Source organism: Rhinolophus hipposideros (assembly GCF_964194185.1).
Source record: "Rhinolophus hipposideros genome assembly, chromosome: 14".
Classification (NCBI taxonomy): Eukaryota; Metazoa; Chordata; class Mammalia; order Chiroptera; family Rhinolophidae; genus Rhinolophus; species Rhinolophus hipposideros.
In genome coordinates, this window is record NC_138060.1 from 66,029,388 (window position 1) to 66,056,835 (window position 27,448).

The 27,448-nt window shown below is 40.2% G+C and overlaps 1 protein-coding gene across 1 annotated transcript in view; it reads right to left on the reverse strand.

Moving 5' to 3' along the window:
* Positions 1-6: 6 nt before the first annotated feature.
* Positions 7-27,448, reverse strand: part of CNTN6 (contactin 6) — a 245,443-nt gene continuing 218,001 nt past the window's right edge. Inside the window, exons 13-21 of the mRNA XM_081072742.1 lie at positions 19,098-19,273; positions 18,621-18,738; positions 17,818-17,976; positions 17,555-17,704; positions 14,744-14,814; positions 10,072-10,306; positions 9,848-9,963; positions 8,458-8,644; positions 7-902 (exon numbers count right to left, since the gene is read on the reverse strand). Of these exons, the coding sequence (XP_080928868.1) occupies positions 778-902; positions 8,458-8,644; positions 9,848-9,963; positions 10,072-10,306; positions 14,744-14,814; positions 17,555-17,704; positions 17,818-17,976; positions 18,621-18,738; positions 19,098-19,273 (1,337 nt within the window). The 3' untranslated portion in view covers positions 7-777. The remainder of the gene's footprint in view (positions 903-8,457; positions 8,645-9,847; positions 9,964-10,071; positions 10,307-14,743; positions 14,815-17,554; positions 17,705-17,817; positions 17,977-18,620; positions 18,739-19,097; positions 19,274-27,448) is intronic.

Consider the following 27,448-nt stretch of genomic DNA (forward strand, 5'->3'; position numbering starts at 1 on the left):
AGAATCTGAATAAAATAGTGAATCTAGTTAAATAGATATGTGCCTTTACTAAAGACTCAGACACTCTGAAGGCACACAAAAGACATAGCACTATAAATGCCCTACTCCTAGGATGGAGTACCCAATCTATACTTCTTTTTAAAGATTTTAGTGTTAAGGAAAAGACTTCCTTTTTGGCCAACGCTTCTGAAACGAGAACAGATTTATCTGTAGCAATTAAACAGCTCAAGGCTATTAGCTTTGGAGTTCGCTGGGAAACGTCACTGGTTAGTTCGGGCCTATTTCAGATTTCTGAGTATATGTGCTTGCCAGGAGATGGCTGTCACCACTGCTGTAAATGACCTGCCCTGGGTATCTGACTGTAGTCTTCTTAGATTCCTTTCATGTTGTTAAAAGATCACGTCCTACCACAGCTTACATTCTACAAATTCTATTTGAATAATATTCTTTGACCTCATCTTCAAAGAATATTGAATCACACACTTACACTCACCATCACATACTTACTACCCACATCTTTTGATGGCCAGGAGAGTCACTTGAAGAAAAAAATCTTGCATACTATAGTTTATCTCTTATTGCTCTGTGACACATTACTAACCTTAGAATATAAAACTTTTAAATGAAGAATTTAAAACTCGCAATACTCAGTATTTTCAAAACATTTTAAAAAGAAGATTCCTATATTTCCATATGCATAAAATTTGTTTCATAAATGGTTTTGATGCTTCTGGTTCTTTAGTAATTTAATTGATATGATTAATTAAATCATATCAACTAAAGACTCACCTTGTAGCCCAGCACTTCAGACTCATTTTCCATAGTTTTTACATGCTCCCAGTTCAGACATAATTTAGAGTTTGTCAGCTTCCAGGCAATGTTAGCTGGTGGTTGGCTCGGAGCTTTAAAAAGATAATCAAAGATCCAAATGAAGGTTAATTAGTACATAACCATTATATGACCATCAACATGAGAAGGGATAATGAATCCTAGATGATGATCCTAGATGATCACCATGGAAGGAACGAAAATGTTTTCAGTGTCATTTGAAATATTAATTCTAATCAGAATAAGCAAAATCATTTAAATTCAGGTCATCTTGGAATGCCTTTGTGACAAACGTATGAATAAATAATGGTTTGCTGGCTGTCCCGTATTAATTTATTAATCATTGCTGCTGTTGAGTTTGTTTACTTTGCCACATATCAATAGACAGAGGGCTTCTTTATCTAGTGGTCCATTTGGCCATGAATCAATACACATGTGAGACAACCTCAGGCTGCAAACCTTTTATACATATTGACACAGAGGGGTTCATTCTCAGTAGTCTTTTTCTTTTTAATCGCATGTTCGTACTTTCTGACTGTAACACAATCAACTCAAGATATTTTAAGCAAACTCTCAGTTGTAAATTGCAAAGGATGAGGGGAATCTCTTAGAACTCATGGCAGGTTGCAGCACGACCTCAGGAGAGACAGAAGAAAAATGGCAAAAGCCAAGAAGTTCCTTTCCCGCCTCTCACCGTAGTGTTTGCAGCGTATTCATCTTGCGGTAGCCCGCCTCTTTGTCATTCTTCATGCATGTGACAGGAAGCATGACTTCCCACCATACCTGAGGTTTGAAACCCCCTCTGTTGAGAGCTAATCCAGGCTAGAATTATCAGGAAAAAACTGTCGATTGACTTAATTTGGTCACATGTCATCTTAGCCCAACCAGTGAGAAAGATGCATGTCATTGATATAAACAAAGCTGTTGGGAATCCAGAAAAGGGAAAAGTCCTAACTATTTGGTTATAGTACCAAAAGGTGTCTACCCTAAATACAAATAGTGGTTTTTACTTCCCTGAAATTAATGTCATCTGAGACAAAGGTGGTGGGAAGAAAGTCAGAGAAGGCAGATTTCGAACTGGCCTTCCAACGTAACGCATCTGTCCAACTTGAAAGTTTACACACAGCAGAGCTGGAGTCCAGGTTAGGAGGCCGTTTAGCTAAAAGCATGCAGCCAACGAGTGGTTGGGGCAAATCAGAATCCTGGCCTCATGATGTTTTTATCTAGTTTTTCTCCAGAATAACACGCTGCTTCTCAAAGACTTGAGGTCCATGAGTATTGTTAAGATTTAAGGAAGTGGCGATGCTAAAAATTGTTCAGCAATTTTTAGGGGACTCATGTCATGGACGGTGTAGATGTCTGACCACTGCACTGCACACCTGAAGCTGAAGGAGAATAGTGTTAAATGTCAACCGTAATTAAAAACATCTATTTCTATATATAGGTATATGGATATATGGATATATAGATATGTGGTCATGGATGTGGAGTACAGCATAGGGAATAGAGTCAATGGTATTATAACAGTTATATATGATGTCAGAGGGGTAGTAGATTGGGGGGGTCATCACTTTGTGAGGGGTGTAAATGTTTAATTATTACGTTGTTTTATACATCTGAAACTAATGAAAATTAATCATAATGATGCAGCTGGAAAGCAGAGGCAAAGGTAAAATTACCCAGCAAGACGTTTCTGGCTTCTTATTTGATCTGTGAGGGTGAACGGGCATAGTATTGAACTCATTAGTACACTAATGGACATGGAAACGATTTCTTTCGGAGCTTTGACTCAACTGCTATTTAATCTCTTATGTATCACTGGAAGCATGACATGGTGCCTGGCATTGTGTTATTATATGTCCCCAAGCCTACTGGGACCTCACCCGTGTTTGTCCAGTCACTTCCACCTCCGTTGAGACAGTACAGAGAGAGTGGTTTGCCTCTATGCTCTCTTGGGGCTCAGTTCATAGTTTATTGTGGATTTATCACACTGAATTGTAGTTATTCTTGCTGCTGTGGTTCTGTACATTTACTGAGGGCATGTGCCTTGTTCAATTCTATATTCCCAACCCCTAGTCCAGTGCTCTGCACATGTTGAGTATATGCCTGTGCAATAAGGTGGCTGAAGTAAATGACTCAGTGTCCTGGTGGCTTTCTCAGGTCATGTTAATTATGTTCTGGGCTGTGAGCAGATCCATAGGTGACACTGTGCGGCCAGTCCATTCATTATGCTGTCCCATAATCAAGGCTAATTGCCACAGCCAAACCTATGGCAATCCATATGGATGTACGACACAGGTGGACAGGCCAACTGGATTGACCCAGAACATTCCTTGACTATATAAACCAAATCAATCATCATTAAAGGCCTGAGAGCTTTGCACTTACTAAGCGCTCTATGCATGCTTGTCAATACATTTATTTCTGAAGGACCGGATGGCAACAATAATAATTTTGTAACTATTCTCCCTCAAATTATCCCAATGTGCTTTTTCTAATCTTTTTCTCAGCTATAAAAGACATAATATAAAAATTCTTACAAGATATCACAGTTTTAATATCTAACATACTCTTGTGACCCATTGCTTTTATTTCTGTTCTTCAAAATGAAGCCCTAACAGTAACATCATACAATCAATACAGAGAAAATATCAGTTCATTCGAATGCCACTGGCAGTGACGGATTTTGCAGGTTCCATCTATTGGTATGTCTGTTTGGTCTGCTTGTTTGTTTGGATAAAACTGTTTCCAACAGTATGAATCCTTTGCTGAAGCTCCAGGCTGGGAGACAGAGGACTGACTTCTGCCCACCACGAGGTAGTGGCTATACCCATGGCACTGAGGCGTTGGCATTTGTTTCCTCATGTATCAAAGCAGAGGAAAGCATCCCACGGGCATAAAGTGAGAAGAGTTCTATCAGGAATGAACTCTTGGTGTGAATGGCCAGCTGTATGGATTTGTCAGAATGTTTTTCCTCTCTTGCTGTCTGTGAGGTAGAAAGAGTTTGGCTGTGAAGTCAGAGACTTGAATCTGTCTCCAGTCTCTTCCAAGAGACCTGATGTCCCCATCTTTGGAATGAGACTAAAATCTCCTACTTTATAAATTCTTAGCTTACATGAAATAAAATAGGAAATGCTCCTCACTTGGTGAGTGGTACATATTAAGAAGCTCAATATCTGTGAATTGTCGTCCCTGAGAGGGGCAGTTATCCACTGTGGTGTTATGACATAATGACTTTTTCAATTGTGTTCAGAGTGGTTTGTTACTAATAATACAGTTCCAGAGTCTGCAAATGAGGCACTTCTTAAATATAATGAGGGAAGTTTCAAAATTTCCTCTTCATAATATTGCTGTTACTTGGGTCCTCTATGTGCTTTTTGAAAAAGGCAGATAGAGTGGTAGGAGCCTCAGCTCGTTATCTGGGAAGTTTGCCTCAACTACAGCTTTTCTAATCTTTGTTCACGAGTGTGACGCCAAGACCAATGCCTTTGGTCTAGTATTTAAAAAAAAGTTTCTGGAAGTTGCTTGGAAGGCTATCACCTAATGTCAGCACTGTTCGCATTCCAGTTTCGTGAGTTTTATGAACCTGGTTAATCTGAACTGCAAATATCTATGATGAAGCCGAAATGTCTGTTACCTTAAAAAACCAAACACTGCCCCATGGATAACATGAGACAGGTGCCAAAACTTTGCACCAAGTTGGCCAATGGTAAACTCAATGCAAGCATTTTTCTAATTTTTTAAAAATCTTTTCAGGCAATATCCAAAGACTGAACCATTTTCTATTAATCAAATGACAGAGGGACATTACACCAGCCCTCCGCCCCGCAGTGGTTCCCCTGTGATCAATTTTTCTGGAAATGGCATTTATATTCAACTGTGGTTCACACTGTGAACTCAATTCAAAAAAACAACTTCTTATGTTCCCCTTCTAAGTAACAGCATGGGGCTGACATTTGGGAAAGAGAGAAAGAACGTACGTGCAAGATGAAATAAAAGCTCAATGCTTTCTTTCTGTCTAAATACGGATTGATTACATATTTACTACCAGAAAAATCCAGTGCACAGCGTTCGTCAGTCAATGTCAGGGGCCAAATTGAACCAACATTTGCAAACACTTTCTGTGGCTGGGTCTAAACACTTCCTTCTAGGTCCACAGTGCTTATTTCATTCTTTGCCTTTTGGAATTGATGCCAATATTTTTTCCCCCTTTCGCTGCAAATCTGAATTCCATGGAAGTGGTGTCTGTGTGGATCACCGTATCTCTGCAGCACCCTTCTGTTGCCTTTGGAAAGACATGATTTTCACTAAGTTAGGACACTTCCAGTAAAAGCACTGCTCACTTGAAAAAATAAGGTATCGTCATGGCCAGCGACTGTAACAACAGACTCCAGAAGCTTTGTGTTGCCGTTCCTTCTGCTAGGAGGTCCTCTATCCACTAGTTCCTCTCTGTCTTCTTACCGTATCTCAATATGAAGCCTTCTCCATGCAGGCCCCTTCTTACGTATGTCTCAGCCTCTTGTCTTCTTCACTGCTTTTCATAATTTATGATGATTTCATGTCTTGGTTTTTTCCTTGTTTTAAGTTGCCTCCCCATTAAAAGAGAATTGCCCGAAGGCAGAGGCCTTGCGTGTTTTAACCTCCACGTGGCATTTAACCGAGTGCACGGCTCATGGGAGGCACGGTGAGCAATGCACTGCATCATCATATTTTAGGGAGTAAAAAAACAGGCTCTGTCTTCTGCTTAGTTTACCCAATTAGAAGGAGCAGAGATTTTGGTAAATGAGAGCTCTGCTTCATCAGAATTTACAAAGGAGGATCAAATATCAGACTGCAAATCTAGACAGTAACAGTCTGAGTGCGTGATGGATGCAGAGTTGCTGCTGTCACCACTGCTCAGAGGTCCTCTCGATGGCTTCTCAAGGATATGGGGAATCAAAGTTAGACCCAGGGACAGCACTTGGAATCAGGGCTACCTTCAAGGTCTCATCAAAGGCATTTCTCATCTTGACCTTGGATGTCTTTCCATGACCCTTGGAGAAAATGTCTGAAACACACTTACAAAGAGAAAGAAAATAGAAAGCAGCTGTGCTTTCCTACTCTAAGAAATGAAAAGAAAGTGAAATTACCTCTAGACAAGCGATCTGATGCCACGTTAGCATGCACTGATCTATGGGTGGATGGCAGCCTTGGCTTACCTTGGTGTGCATTTCAGCCTTTAGTTCTGAGAGCAAACTCTAGAAGAAAGGATCATCCTCTATGGTTTTCAGACGAGAAAGTGGGTTCTGACTCATCAAGGTAGTAGACTTGTCACACAGATGGTTCATGGCTGAGTTGAGATCACACCCAACTTTCTTTCACTCTGAAGCCACATTCTAACTCTTTCTAACTCTAACAATAAGCCAAAGCTATGGGAACACCTTAAATGATGCAAATTACATTAAAGGGGAAACGGGGAAACATAGACCAGTAAAAAAGACATTGGACTTCTTATAGGCGTGGCGGGAACACTACAAACTGAGAAAACACATAAAGTCAGATAAGTGAATGTGAAGGTTTAGAAGATCAGTAAGTCTGGTGCTGCCAGGGCTAGATGAGGAATGGGGTACAAAGGAAGTTTGGGAAAGATCTGGCATGCTTTTCTGTTTGTCGTTGTTCTCTAACACAGAGCAGACAATAACATTTTGGCATTCTAAGAGGTATGATTCCATTTTAGGAAGGAAAATGTCAAGGCAGTTTGAGGTTTGGACTGAAAATTCGAGAGTCTGGACGGAGACAGACTATTCAAATGGGCAGATGTGAAGACTTCGAAGCCGCACGGGGTTCATGGCGTGAAGACGTTCGGGAATTCATGTTCCCAGCAGGTCAGCCACAAAAAAAAAAACATTTCCAAGCATTTGTTTTTCTCATATGTAGGAACTGAAATACCAAACACCTTGATTTGTTTTAATAATTAAGTGAGATAATGTTATGTAGAAAATTAACACCGGGTCTGGGACACAGAAGTGCTCAGTATTGTGTAACTGTCATTGGCAGAGTAAGGGCCCCCCCAAACCTGTCCAGATCCCAATCCCCAGAACCTGTGGCTATGTTACTTCCTATGGAAAACGGACTTTGCAGGTGTGATTAAGAATCCTGAGATGGGGAGACAACCCTGGATTCACGAGGTGGGTTCAGTGTCATCACAAGTGTCCTTGGCAGGGAAAGAGGGAGGCAAGAGGGCCAGAGTCTGAGGAAAAGTGATACACAGAGGCTCAGAGTCAGAGTGAGATCTGAGGACAGAGGAAGAGGCCACAGCCATTGGGTCTCCAGAAGCCAGAAAACGCAAGGAAACCAAGTCTTCTGCAGCCTCTAAAAGGGGCCCAGCCCTCGCCCACACCTTGATCTCCAACCAGTAAAACTCATTTCTAACTTCTGACCTCTGGAAACAAATACCTGTGTGATAAATCTGTATTGTTTTAAAGCACTAAGTTGTAGGAATTTGAACAGCAACACTAGGAGACCAAAGCTGTGTGTATACCATTTTCATGGTGCCAGCCACACAGAATGCTAAAAGATTGAAAGTAGAGGTTTGACTGGTATTTCAACATGATGAGATGGAGACACGTAGACGCTTCTTCTTCTCAACTCCTTTTGGCCATTTTGGTAGTGACACTGAAGCCTACCAGCCATTGAAAGTCCAGTTTAAGAAATATTGGAACAAGTTTTCCAGAAAAGAAATTAGGAATCATAAGGGTTTTTGTTTGCTTAATTTAGTCAAAAAAGGGGATGGATGTTAAAGAAACACAGAATTATACTTAAATTTTTCTGACTCCTACATATTTTTCTCCATATTGCATCTTTCCCTGTGTCCTGTCGGATCAAACCTTTACCCAGTTCACACTGTGCCTCTTTGTAGAATATCTGCACGAGACCAGACTCATTTGTGGAACAAAGGCAGCAACAATCGGCTACTCATCCTTTACTGAGTGTTTCCTGCCTCTGTGACAGACACGTGGTTGACCCTTAAGGGAGGCATGAGGAAGCACAAGAGTCCATGCCTCGGTTTCAGGGCCTCCCAGGTAAACTACAGTGGTGAGACACCCTAGAAGGAAAGATCTAGACCTCCTGAATATCACATTACAGAACACTCTGGAAATCAAGCATTAAGCAAAACAAAAACAGATGAAACACCATTTACTAAGCATTTACTAAAGTATGTCCTAGACACTGGCCATCAGTTATCCCTTCCAATCTGAACAAAGCCCTGTGAGGAGCTACGTACAACTTTTTTCTTTATTTCATAGTTGAGGATGTTGAGAGTGAAGGATAAAATAACCACGGAACATTCCAAGGCTGGGACAGGGCATCGGAGTCCGTGTCCTTAACCACGGCAAGCTCCTATCTTCATGTCTATACTCAGAATGTTCCTCTTTCGGAATTCCAAAAACATCAGACCAGTTTATTTTGGTTGTTACCAGAAAGTTTTCACATTTAAGGGACAACTATCCATATTTAAGGGTCAAACCACTCAACCAGTCAAAGTAATCAGTGAAACGGCGAGGTGGGAAGGATGAAATGGAGCCTGAGCAAAGGCATATGTTTCTATTCACAGATGAATCACGGTCCCTGGGATGTGGTCATACTTACGAGACTTTTTGGTGGTGACATTGACTGGGGGGCTTGAGGGCCCTGTTCCACCAGTGTTGTAAGCTCTGACGGAGGCAAAGTAAATGGTGTTTGCTTTCAGCCCCGTGATGGTCTTGGTTGTGACATTTCCACTGACTCTGATCTTACCGATCATGGGTTCTCTGGAATCATCTGTCCAGTATAAGACCTGCTCATGAAAAGAGAGCGAACAGTCATGGTTTCCCATAACCATCAACCACAGCAGGTTAGGGAAGAAGGAAGGTTATACAACCACAAAATAAAATCTAATATTTATAAGGAAGAAATAAAAAATGCAAATTCACACTGGAAATTAGAGAACGGGGATTTTTTTTTTTTTTTAGATTACCAAAATAAAATATTTCATGAGATATCTAAAGGTTATCAGCTTTAACAAAGGGTCAGTAATAAGTCAGACCAAAATAAGATTCATGTGTCAATCAAAGACTTCAGGTCTGATGTTTCGCTTTTGACATTTCCTCAAGAGTTCTTTGAATCTCAGGTTAATAATTTAGCTGTACTGCACCCTTCCTATGCATTAGCACTGTGTAGGCACACTGAGAAAGAGAAGAGAATAAAGCACGGTCCCTGCCTTTGAACTCCTTATAATCTAGTTGAGAGGTTAGAGCATACATGTGAAAAGAAAGCAGAGGGTGCATTTCAGGGAATGATACAGAAAAACAATGCTCTAAGAATCTGAAGAAGTGACGAGGTAGTGACTGGAGAAGAGTTCAAAGGGAAGGGTGGGCTAGGGATGAGCTTTGAGAAGTAAGCAGGGTTCAGGTAAGAGGTAGGCATTCTCGGATTGGAGGGCACAGGCCCCTAGTGGAGGAGCATGGAAAACAAAAGGGATTTAGAATTATACTTTTATTTTAACTCCAAAATAAAGTGAACTGTGTCAGCCATCCCTAAGTCTCATGTGTCAGCTTTGTGAGAACAAAGGTCCATAAATGTGAGGTGTTTTGCCTCATTGTACATAGACTACAGATGACACATTTAAGAGGATTCTAGGATTCTCCTTATCACTTAACTGCCTTTTCTTAGATGACCTTCTTTTCAAGTTGTGCTCCAGTTCACAGAGCACTTTCTCCAGTAAAATTCTCCTAAGGTGAAAGCTCACTGAGGGTGAGATGTTCACCTTCCCCAAAAAAACAAACAGGCCTGCCACGTGAACAATTAACGATCCTCTCCTGCTCACTTTGTAGGTGCCACCATCTGGAACTGCTGATACCGGGAAGACCCCTACACTCATGTCCTCTGGCTTTACACAGACATGTGATGCCCCCAGAGCTGGGTGGCAGGACAGGCCTGCTGACAGGAGGCATGCCTGGGTGGGCACGTGCGTGAGGGGAAGTGAGATCTTTGGCATTACCTCATAGCCCAGCACCCTCCCGGTGTTTCGGTTCCAGGCTATAGCGTTCCATGAGACCTCCATTTCTGAGGCAGAAAAACTTTGGACAGAAGTTCCCCTGGGGGCCAGTTGAGGTTCTGCCATCCAGAGAAAGACACAACCAGCTTTAGTGGCACGGTTCCAGTACAATGGAAGCAACCTACGCTGGGCCTCCAGGAGGCCTGCCCCATGCTGAGAGCACTCACCGTCTTCCCCAGAGTAGATGACAGACATGGCACTGAGGGCCCCTTCTCCTTCCGTGTTGTACACCCCCACTTTGACTTCAAAAGGAGACAGGGGCGTGATGCTTTCGTTTCTGTAAACGAATCTGGATGAGTCTACAGAAGGCACTCTTTCCTTGGTCCAGGTTGCTGAGCCAACCGGCCGTAACATGACCAGGTACCCAAACTCCCCTCCGTTCTGCAGCTCTTCTGGAACGGGCTTGGGCAGAAGTGAGCAATTACTGAGTATTTACACAAATAACTTATAGACCTATTATAATGCTTTTTGATTACTTGGCATATCTTTCGTAGAGATAAACATGGATATTTATCCTGTTTAATGAAGTATTGAAAAAAATAATACTTTCATTTGGAATGCCAATTAGGAAAATGGTCCCGATTAAAGATACTCAGATAAATAATGGAAAGTTTTAAATAGAAATGGAAAACAGATTTCATATGTTTATATCTCTTTCCATGATTACTCAAAAGTTATAATAAAATGGTTTAGAAGACTGAAAGAGTTAATAAGTTAAAACATAATTTTATATCATATGTCGATATGCACATTTAAACTCAGCACAAAATTAACTATTTCAAGGCTAGCTACATTTTCCTTTTACAACATTTTTCTACAAATCCTTGTAAGAATCAGGCAATATAATTATTGTGTAATAATATTTGCTTTTTAAGACATAGGATAATATTACTCAAACCCAAAGGTATAAATGACCTCCCAGTATCTTTTAAACATATATCTTCATTACTAGGAACATCAGTGTGCACTCTTCCTGACATGAAAAAAAAAAGTAACTTTGTTAAATCCCTGAGAGACTAAGTTCTTTAAGACTCATTTAAAACCTAAACTTATTAAAATTACAAAACAAAAATAGATACAAGTTCCCCAGAACACTACCAATATTAAACTTTATAATCACATAAATAAAATTGAATCTGTGCTTGAATTTAGACAAATATTCTACCTGTTTATGAGAAAATTGTATTTAAAAATCCATGCAATTTATTTTGCTTTTCCAAAGGAACATGCTTTTCTTTTCTAAAAATTTCACAGACTAACAGTCATACCTGATAGGACCTAATGCTCGAGGCAGTCATGCCCCCGACTCCATTTCTGAGGTTCTCCTTACCCACTCCTTGTCCCCACTCCTGTGTCACATTATCCCGTGACAGGGGCCACATCTGATCACCCAGCGGTAAGCACCAGCACCACTGGCGCCATCTTGGCCCAATCTTTGAGATATTCTGGTGCGGAATCTCTGTATTCTGTAGTGTCTAACAGACCCAAGCAACTTCTCTCCCCTCCAGAGTTTGAGAGGAAACACAGGTGTGTGGGGGTGACAGCGGATAAACTTAGAGCAGCAGTGGGTAGAAAACATACAGCAGTCGTGATCTGAAGCAGAGGGAGCTAAGAGGAAAGGAAAGCTGTAAATTATAGAAAGAAGAGATGGAATGCAGCTGTTGGCCAAGTGGAATATTGGAAGTAAAGGGACTGGGTAGAACCGAGGTACATGCACAAAGGACTGTGGGCGCTGGGGCTGGATGACCAGAGTGACTGACCGCAGACCAGAGCAGCCGTGCTCAGGACGGGGATGGTTGCTCTTCCGCTGCTTCGTTTGACCTACCTGCTGTGTTACTCAGACTTTCCCATTCCCCATTACTTCCCGCGTAGCTTTAAAATGAATCCCCATTAACGGGGATGACCTGAGCAGGTCTCTATTTCTTGCCACTTGGAACAGTCTAACGAACATGGACACTGACAAGAGGAAGGAACATGGAGGTCCTGAAAGATGGGAGAGAAGAAGCTGTCTTGGAGTGACACATCCCAGAATTAACATAGGCAATTTTGAATGGTATGGAAGATTTTGATGAAAATTTAAGTGTTTTTGATGCTTCTCTGATGTCCGGTTTAATCGAGATGTTTAGTTCATCTGAGAAGGTGGGTTTTTTTTGTTTTTCTAAGTCAGGTCCAATTAGTGTTTCTCATGGCGTTCCCTCAAGAAAGATCTAACATGTGTAGTTTAGAAGGAAAAAAGAGACTTAGGTTCTTCCTTTTATTCTTCTCATATGTGCAGAGACAGAGGATGGAGAAACACTCGTATACATAGCTGTTTAAGATGACCAGAAAGAGAATTTTCTCCTTTAAGCAGTGGAAGGGTTTGGTAGTACAAAGAAATTCAGGAATTCTTTTGGTGGTGAAATCTACTCAATTTAGTAAAGGCTGATCATACAAATCTCAGCCACAGTGTCTGTAAGCACGAAATCTTCAGGACGGACCAAGACTCAGCACACTGTGGCCTTCAGACCAAACCTGGCCTGTGGCCTCATTTTGAAAACGAAGGTTTTGGGGAGCACAGTCCTACCTGTTCCTTTGTACATGGTTTATGGCTGTTTTTGAGTGACAGAGAAAGGTTGAGAAGTGCTGAAAGAACCACGTGGCTGAATGTTTTTCCTGGCTGGCTCTTTACATAAAAGGTGTATCAAGTCCCAGTCTAGGTGTGTCCCTGACTCATAGCACTTCATCCTATGTGTCTAATTTCACAGTCATATTTTGTATGAGCCATTCACCACAAGCACCCGAAACTTAGAAGTATTTGGGAGAATACATTAGAATCAGGTATAACAAACATACCCTTAAAAAAGGAATTAGCAGTTACTCCATCCCAAAAGTTAGATACCATGTCTAGGATATTGGAAGCAAAACAAAATGCACAGAGGTTCATGGTGCCCCAGAACTGTTCCAATAGCAACGTCAAAGATCACTGATCACAGATCACCACAGCACATATAATAATAATGGAAAAGTTTGAGATATTGCAGAGTGACCAAAGCGTGACACAGAGACACGGAGCAAACACTATTGGGAAAATGGCGCCGACAGACTTACTCAACTCAGGGGTGTCACACACCTTCAACTTGTAAATAACCCAACATCTCTGAAGAAAGATAAAGCAAAGTGCAATGGAACGAGGCGTGTCTGTACATACAAGGTCTACCTGTGGTACCATCACTCACAGATGCAAAGGACTGCTCAGCAACAGGCTTCTCAAGCTTGGCATTACTGACACTTGGGGCCAGATCCCTCCTTGTGGGTGGCTGTCCCGAGCCTTGGAGGATGCTTACAGTACCCTGACCGCCACCCAGATGCACCCCTCCCCTTCGTCGTGACAACAGAACACTGGAGGGATGAATTACCCCATCTTCTGGTGAAGGCTAGTCTTCTACACATCAGCCATGATGATCTTTAATTAAAACACACATAGCTGTGATCTTTTAAGGTGTGAAATTAAAATGTGCATAGAAGTGGAGGTGTGGGCAGAAGGAAAGTTATCATCAAAGGGTCAGAAACATGTATACAGGGCGAGGAAATCAGGCGGGGCTCTTTTGACTGGTACAGCTGATAAGAAAGGTACAGAGATCCCTAATTCCAGACATGAAACCATTTCTCTGAGGGCTGCCTGGCACGACTTAGCCTACCAGCCATGGCAAATGTGTACAAAGGGATTCTTGGTTAGTTCAGCGAGAAATTTATAAGAAAATAGTTCTTTGAGATAGTTGTAGAAAGAGCAGGGCATTGCCCCGCTCCAGAAGGGGAAGTAAGGGGCTATACCTCACCTCTTGCCTACCTAAGGGAAGACGCTTCAGAAAGAGCTGCAAGGAACTTGGAAGACACGGGTTCTTTTCACTGATAAATGCTTGAGAAGCTTGTAAAGGGGAGAGCCACGTGCACAGTGTGTGGTGGTGGGGAGAAGAAAGAGGCCAAGCGCACGCACGGCGCTTCCACGGAGCTCGGAGCTGAGGTGCGTGTGTGCCGAGGACAGATGTGGAGCCACGCTGGGGAGCTGTCCATGCGTGGCCCTGAAGGGACTCCAGTCACAGTGTACCTACAGGGACTGAGGACTTCCAGCAGAAGACCCTGGATGTGGTCACCGGAACCCAGGGATGAGGAGTTTCCAGCAGCCAGGTGGGGCTACACGGAGGAATTCCAACTAGAAGTCACCAGTGGGACCTCAAGGACATCCCCCTGCCCAGACAACAAAACCGTACAAAACCCTCCTATGAAATGCCAGCACTGGTCATTTGCCATTCCAGGAGTGCACCAATGTCAAATTACACACGTCCCAGCAATTGGACTCTCTGTCTGGCTCCTCTTCTCCCAGTCCACCCCAGTCTTGGAGTTAGTTGACAGAGGTCACATGGTGAATGGGGAAAAATAAATGGAAGAGCAAATGGGAGAAAAAGTCAAGCAAATTGGAAGGATTTAGAGAGCCATGAGAGGAAAATAACCTGCACTCTGCTGGCTCCAGCTCACATACCGAACAATAGTTCCGGAGGCAATGAAAAAAATTGTGGAGTTCACCACATAATGACGGAAATGCCCCTGACCCCCTACCATGGACACTGAAGTTGTTTTCTTCTCTTTGGAAGAGAACTGTGCCTAGGTAGTCATATCCCTCACTTTAGGAGAAATAGGAAAGGTTTCCAAGACCTTCTCTAAAGAATGCATCATCAGGAGTCTTTCATGCCATGTACTTTTACACACTCAGTAATGATCAAATAAAGCTTTTTGTTTTTCAGCATTCTTCCTGGCCCACTAAATGTTTTTCCTTCAAAATAACTCAGTTGGACAGAAAATTACCTCCCACGTGATGACGAGTTCAAACCGACTTCCTCCACCTCCATGGATGTTTGTTGGTGCAACGACAGGGACTGAAATAACCAAGAGAAACGGGGCGTGGGGGGGCTGGTTACAAAAGTGCATCTGTATCAGGAAGTTTTGTATGTGGATTTCACCTTTCAACATCTCACGCGGGCATGCTGTGAGAGAGACTTGCATTTTTAATGAACATAAATTATGTTTACCCAGATCCAAATTTCTAAGAGGACACAGCCGTGTGATACATGAGCACCCCAGCTCCAAAATTAATTAAAAATCAAGTAACATCATGTATCTGACATTATTATGCATCATCGACTAATTGGCAAAATGATGTTCCTTCCATTCAGATGGTAGCGGGGACACTGCTGATTTAGTGCCTAATTATACAGTTGTGCCGTAAACAACTTCTGAGCCAGTATAAAGGAAACGAAAACACTTTTTCTTTTTGTTAGTCATCAGGATATTTGAACATTTAAAAATAAATTCTGAACAATACATACATGTTAAATAAATTTCTGTTTTATAACCTCGTGTCTGATTCCCAAATCTCTCAGTACAGAACAGACAGATCTTTCCTCTAACTTTTCACTCCCAAAGCAAGAAGATGGTCTCCTGTCAGGGATATGATCGAGAGCTGTCTCTCTGTTTAACTCAGGACTCTAAGGCTCTGTGGTAGAACATTCCAGACACTGAACATTTTCACAAATTAGAAAAACGCATGCCCTTCAACTATATCCTTGCGAGCAACAGTATGATGAATAATAAATCATGGGAGGTAAATTATAAAATTGATGGCGATTGTGAGCGTGGGTATTACAGTATATAATTAGAAACGAATTTTACTTTGTACATGTGGGAGTGTTAAAAAATTATCTTTTTCCTGATAATGGCAAAAGTATCCTAAATCTGTGACAATGGGCAAGCCTGCAGGATGTACTTTTTAAATGTTGTATTATATGTAATTATCTATATCTGACTATCGTTGATCAATATCCAGAGGAAGGTGGAGTGCCTGGGTATGTTTGTTGCCTGGTAGGTGGGAAATAATATACGTGAGTTTTAACTGCTTATTTCAGAATTTTCTCCCACCATGGAGACCATACAAGTAAAACTAGACTGTTTATTCCCGTTTCACACAGATGTTTAACTTTATAAATGACACGGTTATGTAATAATTTGATTGTTTGTAATAGCACCTGTCAGACATTATCCATTTGCATCTTCATATTTACCCTAACTTTGTCTGCTTTGCTCTTCATCGTTTATTTAAAAGATTGCCTTGTTCCTGTACCCTCTGTTCTAAGTTGTCCAGTGCCTTTAAATGAATCAGAGTGGGTTCTGCAGTGGCAGGTTTTCTGGTGATCGACAGCTTACAGTGACACTATTTCAGGACCATTGAAGAGTTTACATTCATAAGGAAAATATTTAAAATTATACTTTCATTTACCCTTTGCAAAGTTTCAATGTTCTGGATAATAAGGTTTCATCCTTTATCAATTTTCCAATGGAACATGCTAAACCTAAAACTATATTGAGAAGCATTGTCTTTAATGACACAAAAAAGACACCCACCCCTGTGACTTGGAATCTCAGGGGCCTCGCTATGAATACCAAGTCTCCTCTTGCTACTGAAACGAGGGTCGATGGTTAACAGAAGGTGCCATACAAACTCTGCTGTGAAAACCTGAGGGTCAGCCCTGCCCAAAACCACCGTGATATAAATCAGTCGCAAACAAACAAGCTGAAACTAAAGCTCATGTCCAGATGAGTGACACCTGGGGCTCCTTACTCAGTCCATCTGTGGTGGTGCCCAGGAATTTCTGTATCTGCACACTTCCTACGCCAAGCTCTCGCTCATCTAGGTTAAGGCCCACTGGTGTGGACAGAGGCCTGGGTTCAAATTCTGACTCTGTCCAGACTTTCTCCTCTGTAAAGTGAAGGTCTCTCCTCAAAGCTCTAAACTTCTAGGATGATTGAACTTAAGATATTGCTGCCAACTAGGTTGTTTGTAGCCCCAATCCTATGATAACAATACTAACGTTATCTTTAGTTTAAAAAGTGACCTGTGCACACATTCTTGAAGTACTCTGCTTCTTAAACTAAGTCAGTGACCACAGAGTGATTCCTCATTTCTGTGACCAAACAAGAAGGTGAACGTTGTGAGCTGCAGGCAGTGGGTGGACCAGATGTCACCGTGGATGTGAACGTTTCAGAGTGCCACAAAGAGGACCCACTGGGAAGGGCTTAAGAAGGTTCGGTTCCCAGACATGTCTGAGGTCTGCTCTCATTGAACCTGCGGACGTTCGGTTAGTACCCATGTCAATGAGTTCAGGATTGACCTCATTTACATGGGGAAGCATTTCTACTCTTGCTCAAGGAGGCTGCAGCCACGTCCGAGTGGAGAAATGGATGGAAGTGCATGGCTGACTGCACTGACAGTCTCAGTTAATTCTTGACTACCACATGGCCTGAGGCAAGCAGGTACTCATCTGCATTTACAAAGGTACAGATTCTCTGCTGGATTTTGGCTAGAAAAGAGCTGAGAACAGAGGACAGATTCTGAAAAACCTCATTGTTTTCCATGCCTGCTTAACTGTCAACAGCTCTCATTGAAGGCACAATTCTGGCAGAAAATACCCCTTGTTTTGTGCACGTAAAAAGGTGACAGTGAGACACTGGTTTATTGCCTCTGATTTCACGCCCAAAATACTACAAGACGTCCTCCTTGTTTTCTTTAAGAACTGTGCCATAAAGTGTCCTCCGCATTTCCCGAAGCCATTGGTCTCTTACCTGAAGCTCTGGTTCTTAGCAATTCTGATGGTTTACTTGGTTCTCCAATTCCAACACTGTTCCCAGCAACGACACGGAACTCATACTCCACCCAAGGGCTCAGGCCAACCACAGTGGCATTGTACATCTTACCACTGAGAATTTCTGGAACTAAAAAGGAGACTCTTCAGGCACCTATACTGGCACTAGGTAAAAACAATCAATCAGTCAAACAGGCACACCATGTGTTTTAGAAAATTATCCGAAACACTTGTGTCGCTTACTTGTAGAAACAGCCTGCCAACCCACAGAAAATGGCGTCCGAGCCTGAATAGTAAATATTTGAATGGGGCTGTTATTATCCGAGCCTGGTCTCCAGCTTAGTTGCGAAGTGGTACTGGAGATGTGATCCACTCTGACATCCTCCGGGGGGCCGGGGGGACCTTGAAAAATATGTTTTACGATGATTATACTGGAAATTATTAAGCTCATTGATTTGGGACAGGGATAGTTTTTTTCTCCTATGCTTAGAAAATAAAATATTGAACATAATGTATTTTTAGCCCTTTCTTTTAGATAAAGCCCCATTAATTCAGTTTACATGGTGAGAGATTAATTTAGAAATGCTTGCTTTGAAGATTAGGAAATGCCAGTCATGGGATGGTTGAATATCATCCGATAAGAAGCTAATCTCAAAAATTGAGAATCTCTCTGGTCCATTCTTGTCTCAAAAGCTAACTCAAGTAAATACAACTGATGTGGAGACTACAGGAGCATAACCTCTGACCTTTCTGGACAAGAATGGTTTACCAGAAATAGAAGGTATGTCTAAGTTTTAGGACGGACGCTGCTCACCAAGTCTAACCATTCCTTATAAAGAGACAAAATCCACTCAATTCAATATCTATATCCATGCTACCCATACCCTGGAGTCTTGGAGTTTAGGGAGGAAAAGAAAAAAGCTATGCTATTTATCTCATTTTTTTTTTTTATCATGATGTGGTTACTCAAAGATCAGCCACTTACATATTCACATTTTTTGACTGAATAAACAATGTGCTCATTTATTTCCACCTTTTGTGCTTACCTCTAACAATGATATCAGCTACAGCAGATAAACTTTCTAGAGTTGTTTGTACCATGCATAGGTATTTTCCTGAATGACTTAACTGAATATTCCTTATCATCAAATCTCCAACAGATTCCTGCAGATAGGAAGGGGGAAAAGGAATAAAAACAGAAATATGCCCAGCAGGTCTCATTGTTTTTACAGCTGGATAAATATTAAATACGAGACAGCTGTGAAGTTAGCAGATAACACTAGTATCATGGTCGTTTCTCATATCTGATTCCTTTTATTATCCCCTTTATTATAATTGCATCTAGAATACAAGCATTTCCCTGAAAGACATAAAACAAAATAAAACAAAACAAAAACAGATGCAGCTTCATAAACTGTGATTATCCATGCAAATAAATATGGGGTGAATAATTACGAAACACATTGATTCATGGAAATGATTTGATCCAATTTATTAAGCCCTTAAAATCTGCAGCAACTTACTCCTCCGATCCTTTCAAAATGAGCCACTCCCTTTCTTAAGTCTATGATGTGTCCATTGAAAGACCACACAAATGCAACTTCAACGGAGGGGTCGCGGGACACCTGGCAAGGTAGGACGATACTCTCTCCCACTGTAACGTCCATCTCGGAAGGTGGAACGGTAATAACAGTCCGCTCTGTTGAGAAAGAAGATCATAATTGTCAAAGCTTATAAAATGCCAGCATACGGCTATCAAATACATATTTTGAATGTCTTTGCAATTGTTTGAAATTATATAAATACAATTTGGAGTCCTGCTATATTCAATATGAAAAATTCCCTCTCCCTTTTTCCAAATACTTGTGCATTAGTCAGTGAAGTTTAATTCTTGTAATAAAATTAAAGACATAGTTTTTTTCTTACTTACATGAAAGTTATAAAAAACAAAACAAAACAAAAACCTGTGGACTTCAAAACAAAAACCTGTGGATTCCATGCATAGAGAATGCACCACATTATTTTTGTTTGTTTGTTTTTCTTTTTCCTGAAATCCCAGCCACATTACAACCCACATACTGCTTACAGCTCTAAATGGTCCATGATCATTCCATATACTGTGACACAAACTATGTCCCTAAGATCATAACTACAATAGTTTATACAGAGATTTATAATCATAAGTTCACATTTACCAGCATGAACACGACACATTCTATTTCTGCAATAGTCGTGATAGTAATTTTCCATTTTAGCTAAAGGTACAACATGACAAGTTTTCCCTTTTTATCCAGATTTCACAATGTTTGAATTATACACCTATCATAAAGAAACCTCCCTCGAGAAATATCTGCCACAATGTCGACCCTTGTTCTACAGGTCCTAGCACCTCACTGACCAGTTTCAAAGGACAACTCCAAAAGTGATCCATTTGGACTTAAGTCCCATATTTCTCTGATTAAGAGAGATTCATGGTGATAGAGCATTTCTGAGTACATTTTTTTTTTATAACAAAGTCAATAGTTTCGATTTTAGAAGGCTAAGAACTGACCAGAAGCCAACTCGGTAATAAAGAAGCTCTGGACATGCGTTTGGATTTACATATGCACTATCTTACCAAAATAAGTATGTTTTAAGAGATTTCCATTGAAGACCTAGACGTTTGGGCAAATTACAGTGAAATAATATTGTACATGAAGAACAGTTTCAGAACAGTGAAATGAGGACCCAGGATATCTTTCCTTAAGGACCATTCATAAGATAAAGTTTAACCCTCTAGGAGATGGACTAGCAGATTCAATTTCTTCTGGCTTCTTTATGTGGCTCCAGAAACCAAACTGGCACCGAGGGTGAATTTGTTTGTCCCGATGGATTAATGTGCCATTGTACTTCATCACTAAACTGTTTACGTATGTGAACATTTAAAAAATTCCAGTCGTTTCCTTAGTAAAGATTTGAGAGTGGAAAGTGGAAGTGATAATCTTGGGTTTCAAATTACATACTGATTAGAGTCATGAAAATATAAAAGCACATACTATATTTCTGAGTATAATGGATAAGATTTAACAACATATATCTGTATGTGTTTACATTAAAAAATACTCTTTCATGTATTATGATAGATGCATACACATTTTATTCTATTTCTGAGGAGTGTGAACTAAGGCCATTCTTAATCCCAGGCCTTCTTCACATCTCTTCCTGAAGTAAGAATAAACAATAACAAGGGTTTCAAGATTACTTTTTAGGAGTAGAGAATATTTTTCTTCTTGTAGTTTCTCTGAAAAAAATATATCATTAATCTCTTGTTTACACTTATAGGAGGATGAGTTTGCTAATTGGATGTGTTGGGAGAGCAAAACTACTCTGATTTAAAGTTTCAGATCATGCAATTAAGGTAATTTTCAAACATTAAAAATGACAGCCACCCCTTCCATTTACGGCACCACAAAGTGGCAAAATTAGACAAATCCTTCACTCTATACATAGCTTATTGGTAATACAGTCATAATTACTAAAAGTTCATGAAGCAGAAACATTTGCATCATAACTTACAAAGTTTACAGGCTCTCACTAGTTAAATCATTTAACAACAAATATTTATTGAGTACCTACCAAATTTCAGCTGTCTGCTAAGTACTAGAAATACAATAGAAGGAGAAGGTTAAAAAGAGCACCAGATACAAATGACATGGTGCCTGCCTTCTCAGAGATTTAAGTCTAAAGAGGGAGACTGGCATTCATCAAATCATATTAATCAATATATGGTTGTAAGTGTGATAAGTCGACATACGTTACAAGTAAATGATTCTGCTAAAATGATGAGTTCTGAGGGGTCAGTTTATTGAGAAAGAGTTGTTTTAGCTGAGAGAAAAAGGCACATAGGCATTAGCTAGGGGGAGATAATAGGGGGAGTAACTAATTCCTATGGGGGCAGGGACATTTACTTAGGATCTGAGTCGAGAGGAAACATGGCTGATAGGGCAGCCATCTTGCTGCCAAGCCTAATATTAGACGAGAGTAATTCAGGAGTGAGTACAAAGCCTGGTTGTCAGTCACAGGTGAGCCCCAGATGTCCTTAGGGCCAGTTACACAATGTGCAGGTCGCAGTGTGAAATGAAAATGTGGGCTGTCTTGTTCAAAACATGGGGGGAAAGTTCTATTAAAGGTACCAATTATAAAGCATTTTGCTTTAAAAAATATTGTATTACTCATCTAATAGGGTGACAGCATAAACTTAAAAAATTGCAAAAAACATATTTTTGGGGTCAATTTAATGTAACACATTAAAAAATAATGCTTATGGGGTCGAGTTGTGTTTCAACAAGCTCTACAGGTGATTGTAATACATACTAATGTCTGAGAAGCACTACCCTGTTTAGATAATGCTGAATGTTCTTCTTTGAAACTTCTTTCTGTAAGTTCCAGTGGTTTCAGTAGCTTCTCCTTCCCTGATTCTTTACGTCAAATCCTTTTTTCATGTGGTTAGTTTTCAAGTGTTTGAAAACAACAACAACAATAATAATGTAATAATAATACTTTATTAAAGGTGTATCTTGATTGATCATAAAACTTTTCTCTTTTCTGCAAATTTATTAGATCCTTGGAATTTATGTTTAAAAACTTCATTTTCAAACGATATGATTGACATCAGTCAGTCATGGCAAACACAAAACCACAAATACTTTTTGATAAATTTTTTATTTTTAAAGGATTTTCTTGCCAGTGCGACTGTTAGGGAACTGTTAAGAGTATTTTACAAGTTGCAACAATGGGATAGATTTCTCATAAATTCTTTTGAAATATTAATTTTAGAACATCTAGAACAGGTGATTCCCATGGAATGACTTTTTCCAAAAAGATTTAATTCTTAATACAACTACGTTTTCTGTAAGACTGAATTTAATTTTAAATGTAAATTTAAGCAATGGAATTTAATGTTTTTCTGACCTTTCCTGTAACCCACTGAGGCTGTACAAGAAACTTAAAGTGGCCTCATAATTTGTGTATAATCCCAAATGCCCATTTATGAAATCTGTTGCCATATCTTCAATGACAGGAAATGATAATTGGAGCTTCCTTTAAAGTTAGTGTTCTTTTCCATTGAGTGGAATAATCTTTAAATTTAATTTCTATTTCTATGCCTGTGGATATTAGCTTTGCAACGTTGTACAAATTTTCAAAACCACGTGTTCTAATCTTTTTGAAGAATTTGAATAAATCTGTGATACGCTTTGTTGTGATGTCCATGTGTTTGCTTTTACTTTTAATGCTTTCCTGACAACATTTACTGCCCATGCACTGACAGTTCCTGTCCTGGTGCCCAGGACAGGCATTTGGGACAGACGGGCAGGCAGACCTGTCACACTGGGTCCTGGCACTGGCTGCGTTTTGAGTCCCTTGTTCTCCGGAAGCCCTTGCTGCCATGCACCAAAGTGTCTGTGGCGGCTGCCCCCATCCATCCACAGCACGAGCTCAGGCCCAGGTGTGCCCGCCCACCACCAGCACCGCCCTGGGTCCCCAGGCTCCTGAGGGTCATCAGGAACGTGGGTGCACAGGTAGGACTGTGATGCTTGAACCCCCGCCCCCGACGTGTACGTGGACTGCCCCCGTGGAACCATAAACACGTGCTGGTGTGCGTGTTGCCACCAGCTTGGGTCCCCTGTTCAGGTGCAAGGCCCACCTTGCCATTAGGCTTCAGTCACAGGGCACAAGGTCAGAGACAAAATGACAGAATTTCAAGGCAGCTACCGCAGAGTGTTAGAGCAAATATGGGACATTTCTTGGCACGGGTCCTGTGTGACTTGGGGACACACCAAGGATGCCAGCCCTGGATGCCATGTAACAAAATGTGCTCTTTTAGGGGAAAAAAGGGAGGGGGACGGGAAGTATTGGAAGCATGAAACAGAATGGTATGAACACATACCAGTATCTGTAGGGTAAGAAAAATGGATTATATTTAAAAAGTAGCTTCTATGTGGGCAAACTTATCATCCAACAAAAGGAGACACGTGATCGTCTGAGAGCAGCTCCCCTCTGAGTACCCCCTGCCGTGAGGGGAGCATGGAGAGACCGCTTTAACCACTGTTTCCTTTCCCCTCACCACGTGCAAAACTGTCCCAGTCCTCTGCAGATGGCTCTCCAGCCACCACACACTGCTGATTGCTACCCTAAGGCGCTGACTTGTGCAGCCACGCACAGCTCCAGGTGAGCGCCCCACGACAGTCACCCTAGCAGAGTGGGCGTGTTCCTCCAACAGCCCATACCAATGCAATTTTTGGTGCTGTTCACAAATTCAGATCCCTCCTGGGCATACATACCCTTTAAGTTCCTAAGAAACCCTAATCTCACACAGATTTCCGTAAGCCATTCACATCACTCCCGGGGAGCGGAGGGGCGTGTACACACATGCAGTGTACCATTTTCGGAGGAGGTGTGTACACTAACACGAAGTCATTATCAACACTGAGGCACTCCTGGGTACGTATGGATGAGTGACAGCATTCGGGCCTGCATTATAACAATTTCAAAAGGAGGGACATCGACTATGCTGGACTCCAATGTTGGTGAAACTTAAAAAGTCTTTAAGCTTTTTTCTCTCGAAACAAAACAGAGGGATAGTTATTCCTTTGCATTTCATACAATTTTATTTTTCCTGCATATTCCTTAAGTATTTGTAGAAATTCTACTCCAGTACGTTAAGATTTTTAGCATGCATAGGAATTTTCTGGAGAACATATTGAAAATGCGAATTCTTTATCTCCCCCCAGAAAGACTGACTCAGTAGATCTGGGTGGGACAGCGGCTGGAATAAGGATTTTTTTTTTTTTAACAGATTGCTTCTCCCGTTGATTTTGATGTAGTCAGACAGGTACCCTGCTTTGAGAAATATTGCCTCAAGCTTTGAAATCTGAACCTGAAATTTCTATTTAGGGAAAATCCAAGCTATATAAAATATATTGTCAGAAAATCTAATGCTTTGGATCCAGGAAAAAGTCATATCTGGTAGAATGTTATTGGTTAGTAAAGTTTCACAAAATAAAGATGGACTTCCAAGGGTAACTGTAATTAATTCCTCATACCATACTGACTTTTAGAGTTTCATAGTACAGTTTACAGTTTAGCATGTTAAAAGCTCTGAGAATTCTGAATTAAAAAATGAAGTTTATTTAATTCTAGTTTTCCTACACTTACCAGATTTTGGAACATTTTTAAGCCATCTTGAGATACAAGGAATTCTGAGAAACAAAGTTTGTAAAAATTACTTTCATGGTTGAAAAGGATTCACACACACACACACACACACACACACACACACCTACATATGTATATGTGTGTGTACGATTTTTAGCATACATGTACAAATATACGTTTATGAGACAATCACCTAAATATGAACTCTAAATAATTTAGGGTTGTAATTTTTTTTAAGATAAGAAAACTGGTTTCCCTACTTTGGGGAAGTAGGCATGGATACAGATGAGACAAAGTTCGATATAAGTTCATGATTATCAACCCTACATGAGAGTTCCTTACAGTATTTTCTCTATGTTTCTGTGTTTATAATTTTCAATAATAATAAAAGAGATACAGAAGCAAAAGTATGGGAGGGAGTGACTGTTTATAAATAGAACAGGGGGGTACCTTTCCCATTAGCTTCTAAAATGATGAAGACTGATCACTTTTAGAAGATAGCCTAAATATAAATGACGTTCATGAAGAATTCATAAAATTACAGAATTTTAATATTTATCAAGTTAAATCTATTTCAGTGAGAAAAAAGTCTTATGAAAATAGCTCGATCTAACAATCCTATTCTTAAGAAGTATAAGGAAAGGTTTAATAAAATATATGCTGCTTCTAATGAATAGCTTTCCTCAAATTCACATCATTAATAGTGTATGATGCTTCCAGAACACATCTTTTGTTATGAGCACCTCAGGAGATATGAAAACTAATTATTTCAAAACTTTTGTCAAAATTGTTTAGCATGATTTCTTTAAACACAAGTGGGATTGTTCCTGTGTTAATGGCCAACCACATTATTATACACCATAATCCCTAACAATATTTTTAGAAGACGGGGATGGCAATCAAATATATAATTGGTCTGTCCTGACCATCCAGAAAGTGATATTTTGGGTCACTTTTTCTTTGTTTCTTTCTTTTGTACCTTCAACTCAGTTGAAACCTCCATCTGTGAGTGACAATTTTCCAGTGTAACTGTTCAGAATAATTACTGCTGTTTCCGAAGTTATCAGCTCGTCTCCAAAGATGGAGAAATGTATATGAAAAATTACCGAAGTTTTCTCCCTCTTTACAAACATGTGATTCTGCCTTCGTCTTTCTCTGCCATTATAGGAAATGTTGCTTTGATACCAACATAAAGGAAACTAGTGTATAAATAGCACTTGAAACAGGTGACAAAATTCTGTGATATTTTCTCTCACTAGACAACTTGTGAAGACTAGAAACAAACACTTTTTAAAATTTGGTCTTCTTCCTAATTCCTCAGAATTTCAAATTATCCTACCTATTAGCATATTAACCCTTCTCCTTGCTCTTAATTTTTTCTCCCATTTACATACTTAATTCTGGGATCGTATTCCTCCTACATGTATAACTTCATTAGCATATAGTGCAGATTTAAAAGTGACAGACTGTGTAAAAGCATCATTGTTTTGTCCTCATTTGGGAGGACATTTCTGCTGGGAATAGAATTGTTACTGGCATTATTTTTCAGACTTTTGAAAAGGCCATTGCATTGTCTTCTGGATTCCCTCGTTTCTGTTGCTATAGTAACTGCCAGTCTTGTTCTTTTGAAGATAATGTATCTTTTTTTAATCAGGATGATTTTTCTTTCCTTTGGTTTCACTACTATGTGCTTACTTAAACTTTTCTTTGTAGTTACCAAAATTGGGGCTCAGACCATTTCCTGAATATGAGGCCTACTTTCATTTGTTTAAATCTATGGCAAATATTTCTATAAATATTGCTCATGTCTCATTTTCGTTCTCGCCTCTCCAGACTTTGAGGAACTACATTTTTACATATGTGAGAACCTCTCACATATTCCGTATGTTCCTTTATGTCTTTGCCATTGTATTTTTCTCTCCATGTTGCAGTCGGGATATTTTCTACTCACACATCCTCCCCTTTAGTGATCCTCTTCTCTGCTACCTAATCTGGTATTAAATCAATCTACTTTGTTCTTAATTTTACCTTTTGTGTTTTGCAGTTCTAGGACTTCCAATTGACTTTTAATATATAGCATTTTTCTTCTTAAATTCTTCATCTTGTCATCTATTTTTGGAACATATCAATCACAAATATTTTAAAACCCTTGTTTAATAACTTCCATATTCCTATCAACTGTGAGCTACTATTGCCTGATTTTTCTCTGGGTCTGGTCATCGGTCCTGGCTCCAGCTGCCTCTGCTAACATTTTGTTGAATGCCACACCCTGTGGATTAGAATATAAATGTTTTTACTTTGTTATATTTTCCCCAGGTAGACTTACTTTTTCAAAGAGGCAGTTGAAAAATAACCAAATCTACTTAGGAACTGATATAAATTCAGTCTGAATCTCAGTCATTTTAAGTACTGGCCAATTTTGTTCTGTTTTTATTATTAGGACATAGTCCTTCAGGTGTCTTAATTCAAGGTTGAGTTCTTCAGCAGGCCTCATTCTATATGGCTTATTAGGAGCCCAAATGTTCCTCTTCCTTGCACTGTGAGACAACCAACTTTCTGCTTTCTGTTTGGTTTCTTGTGTTTCTTATTGATACAGCTCAGGAACTGGTAAGTTTCTGGAGGAGAAGAACACTGGGAAGTGTTGGGCTCACCCATCTGTTTTTTGTGGGTTTTTTTTTCC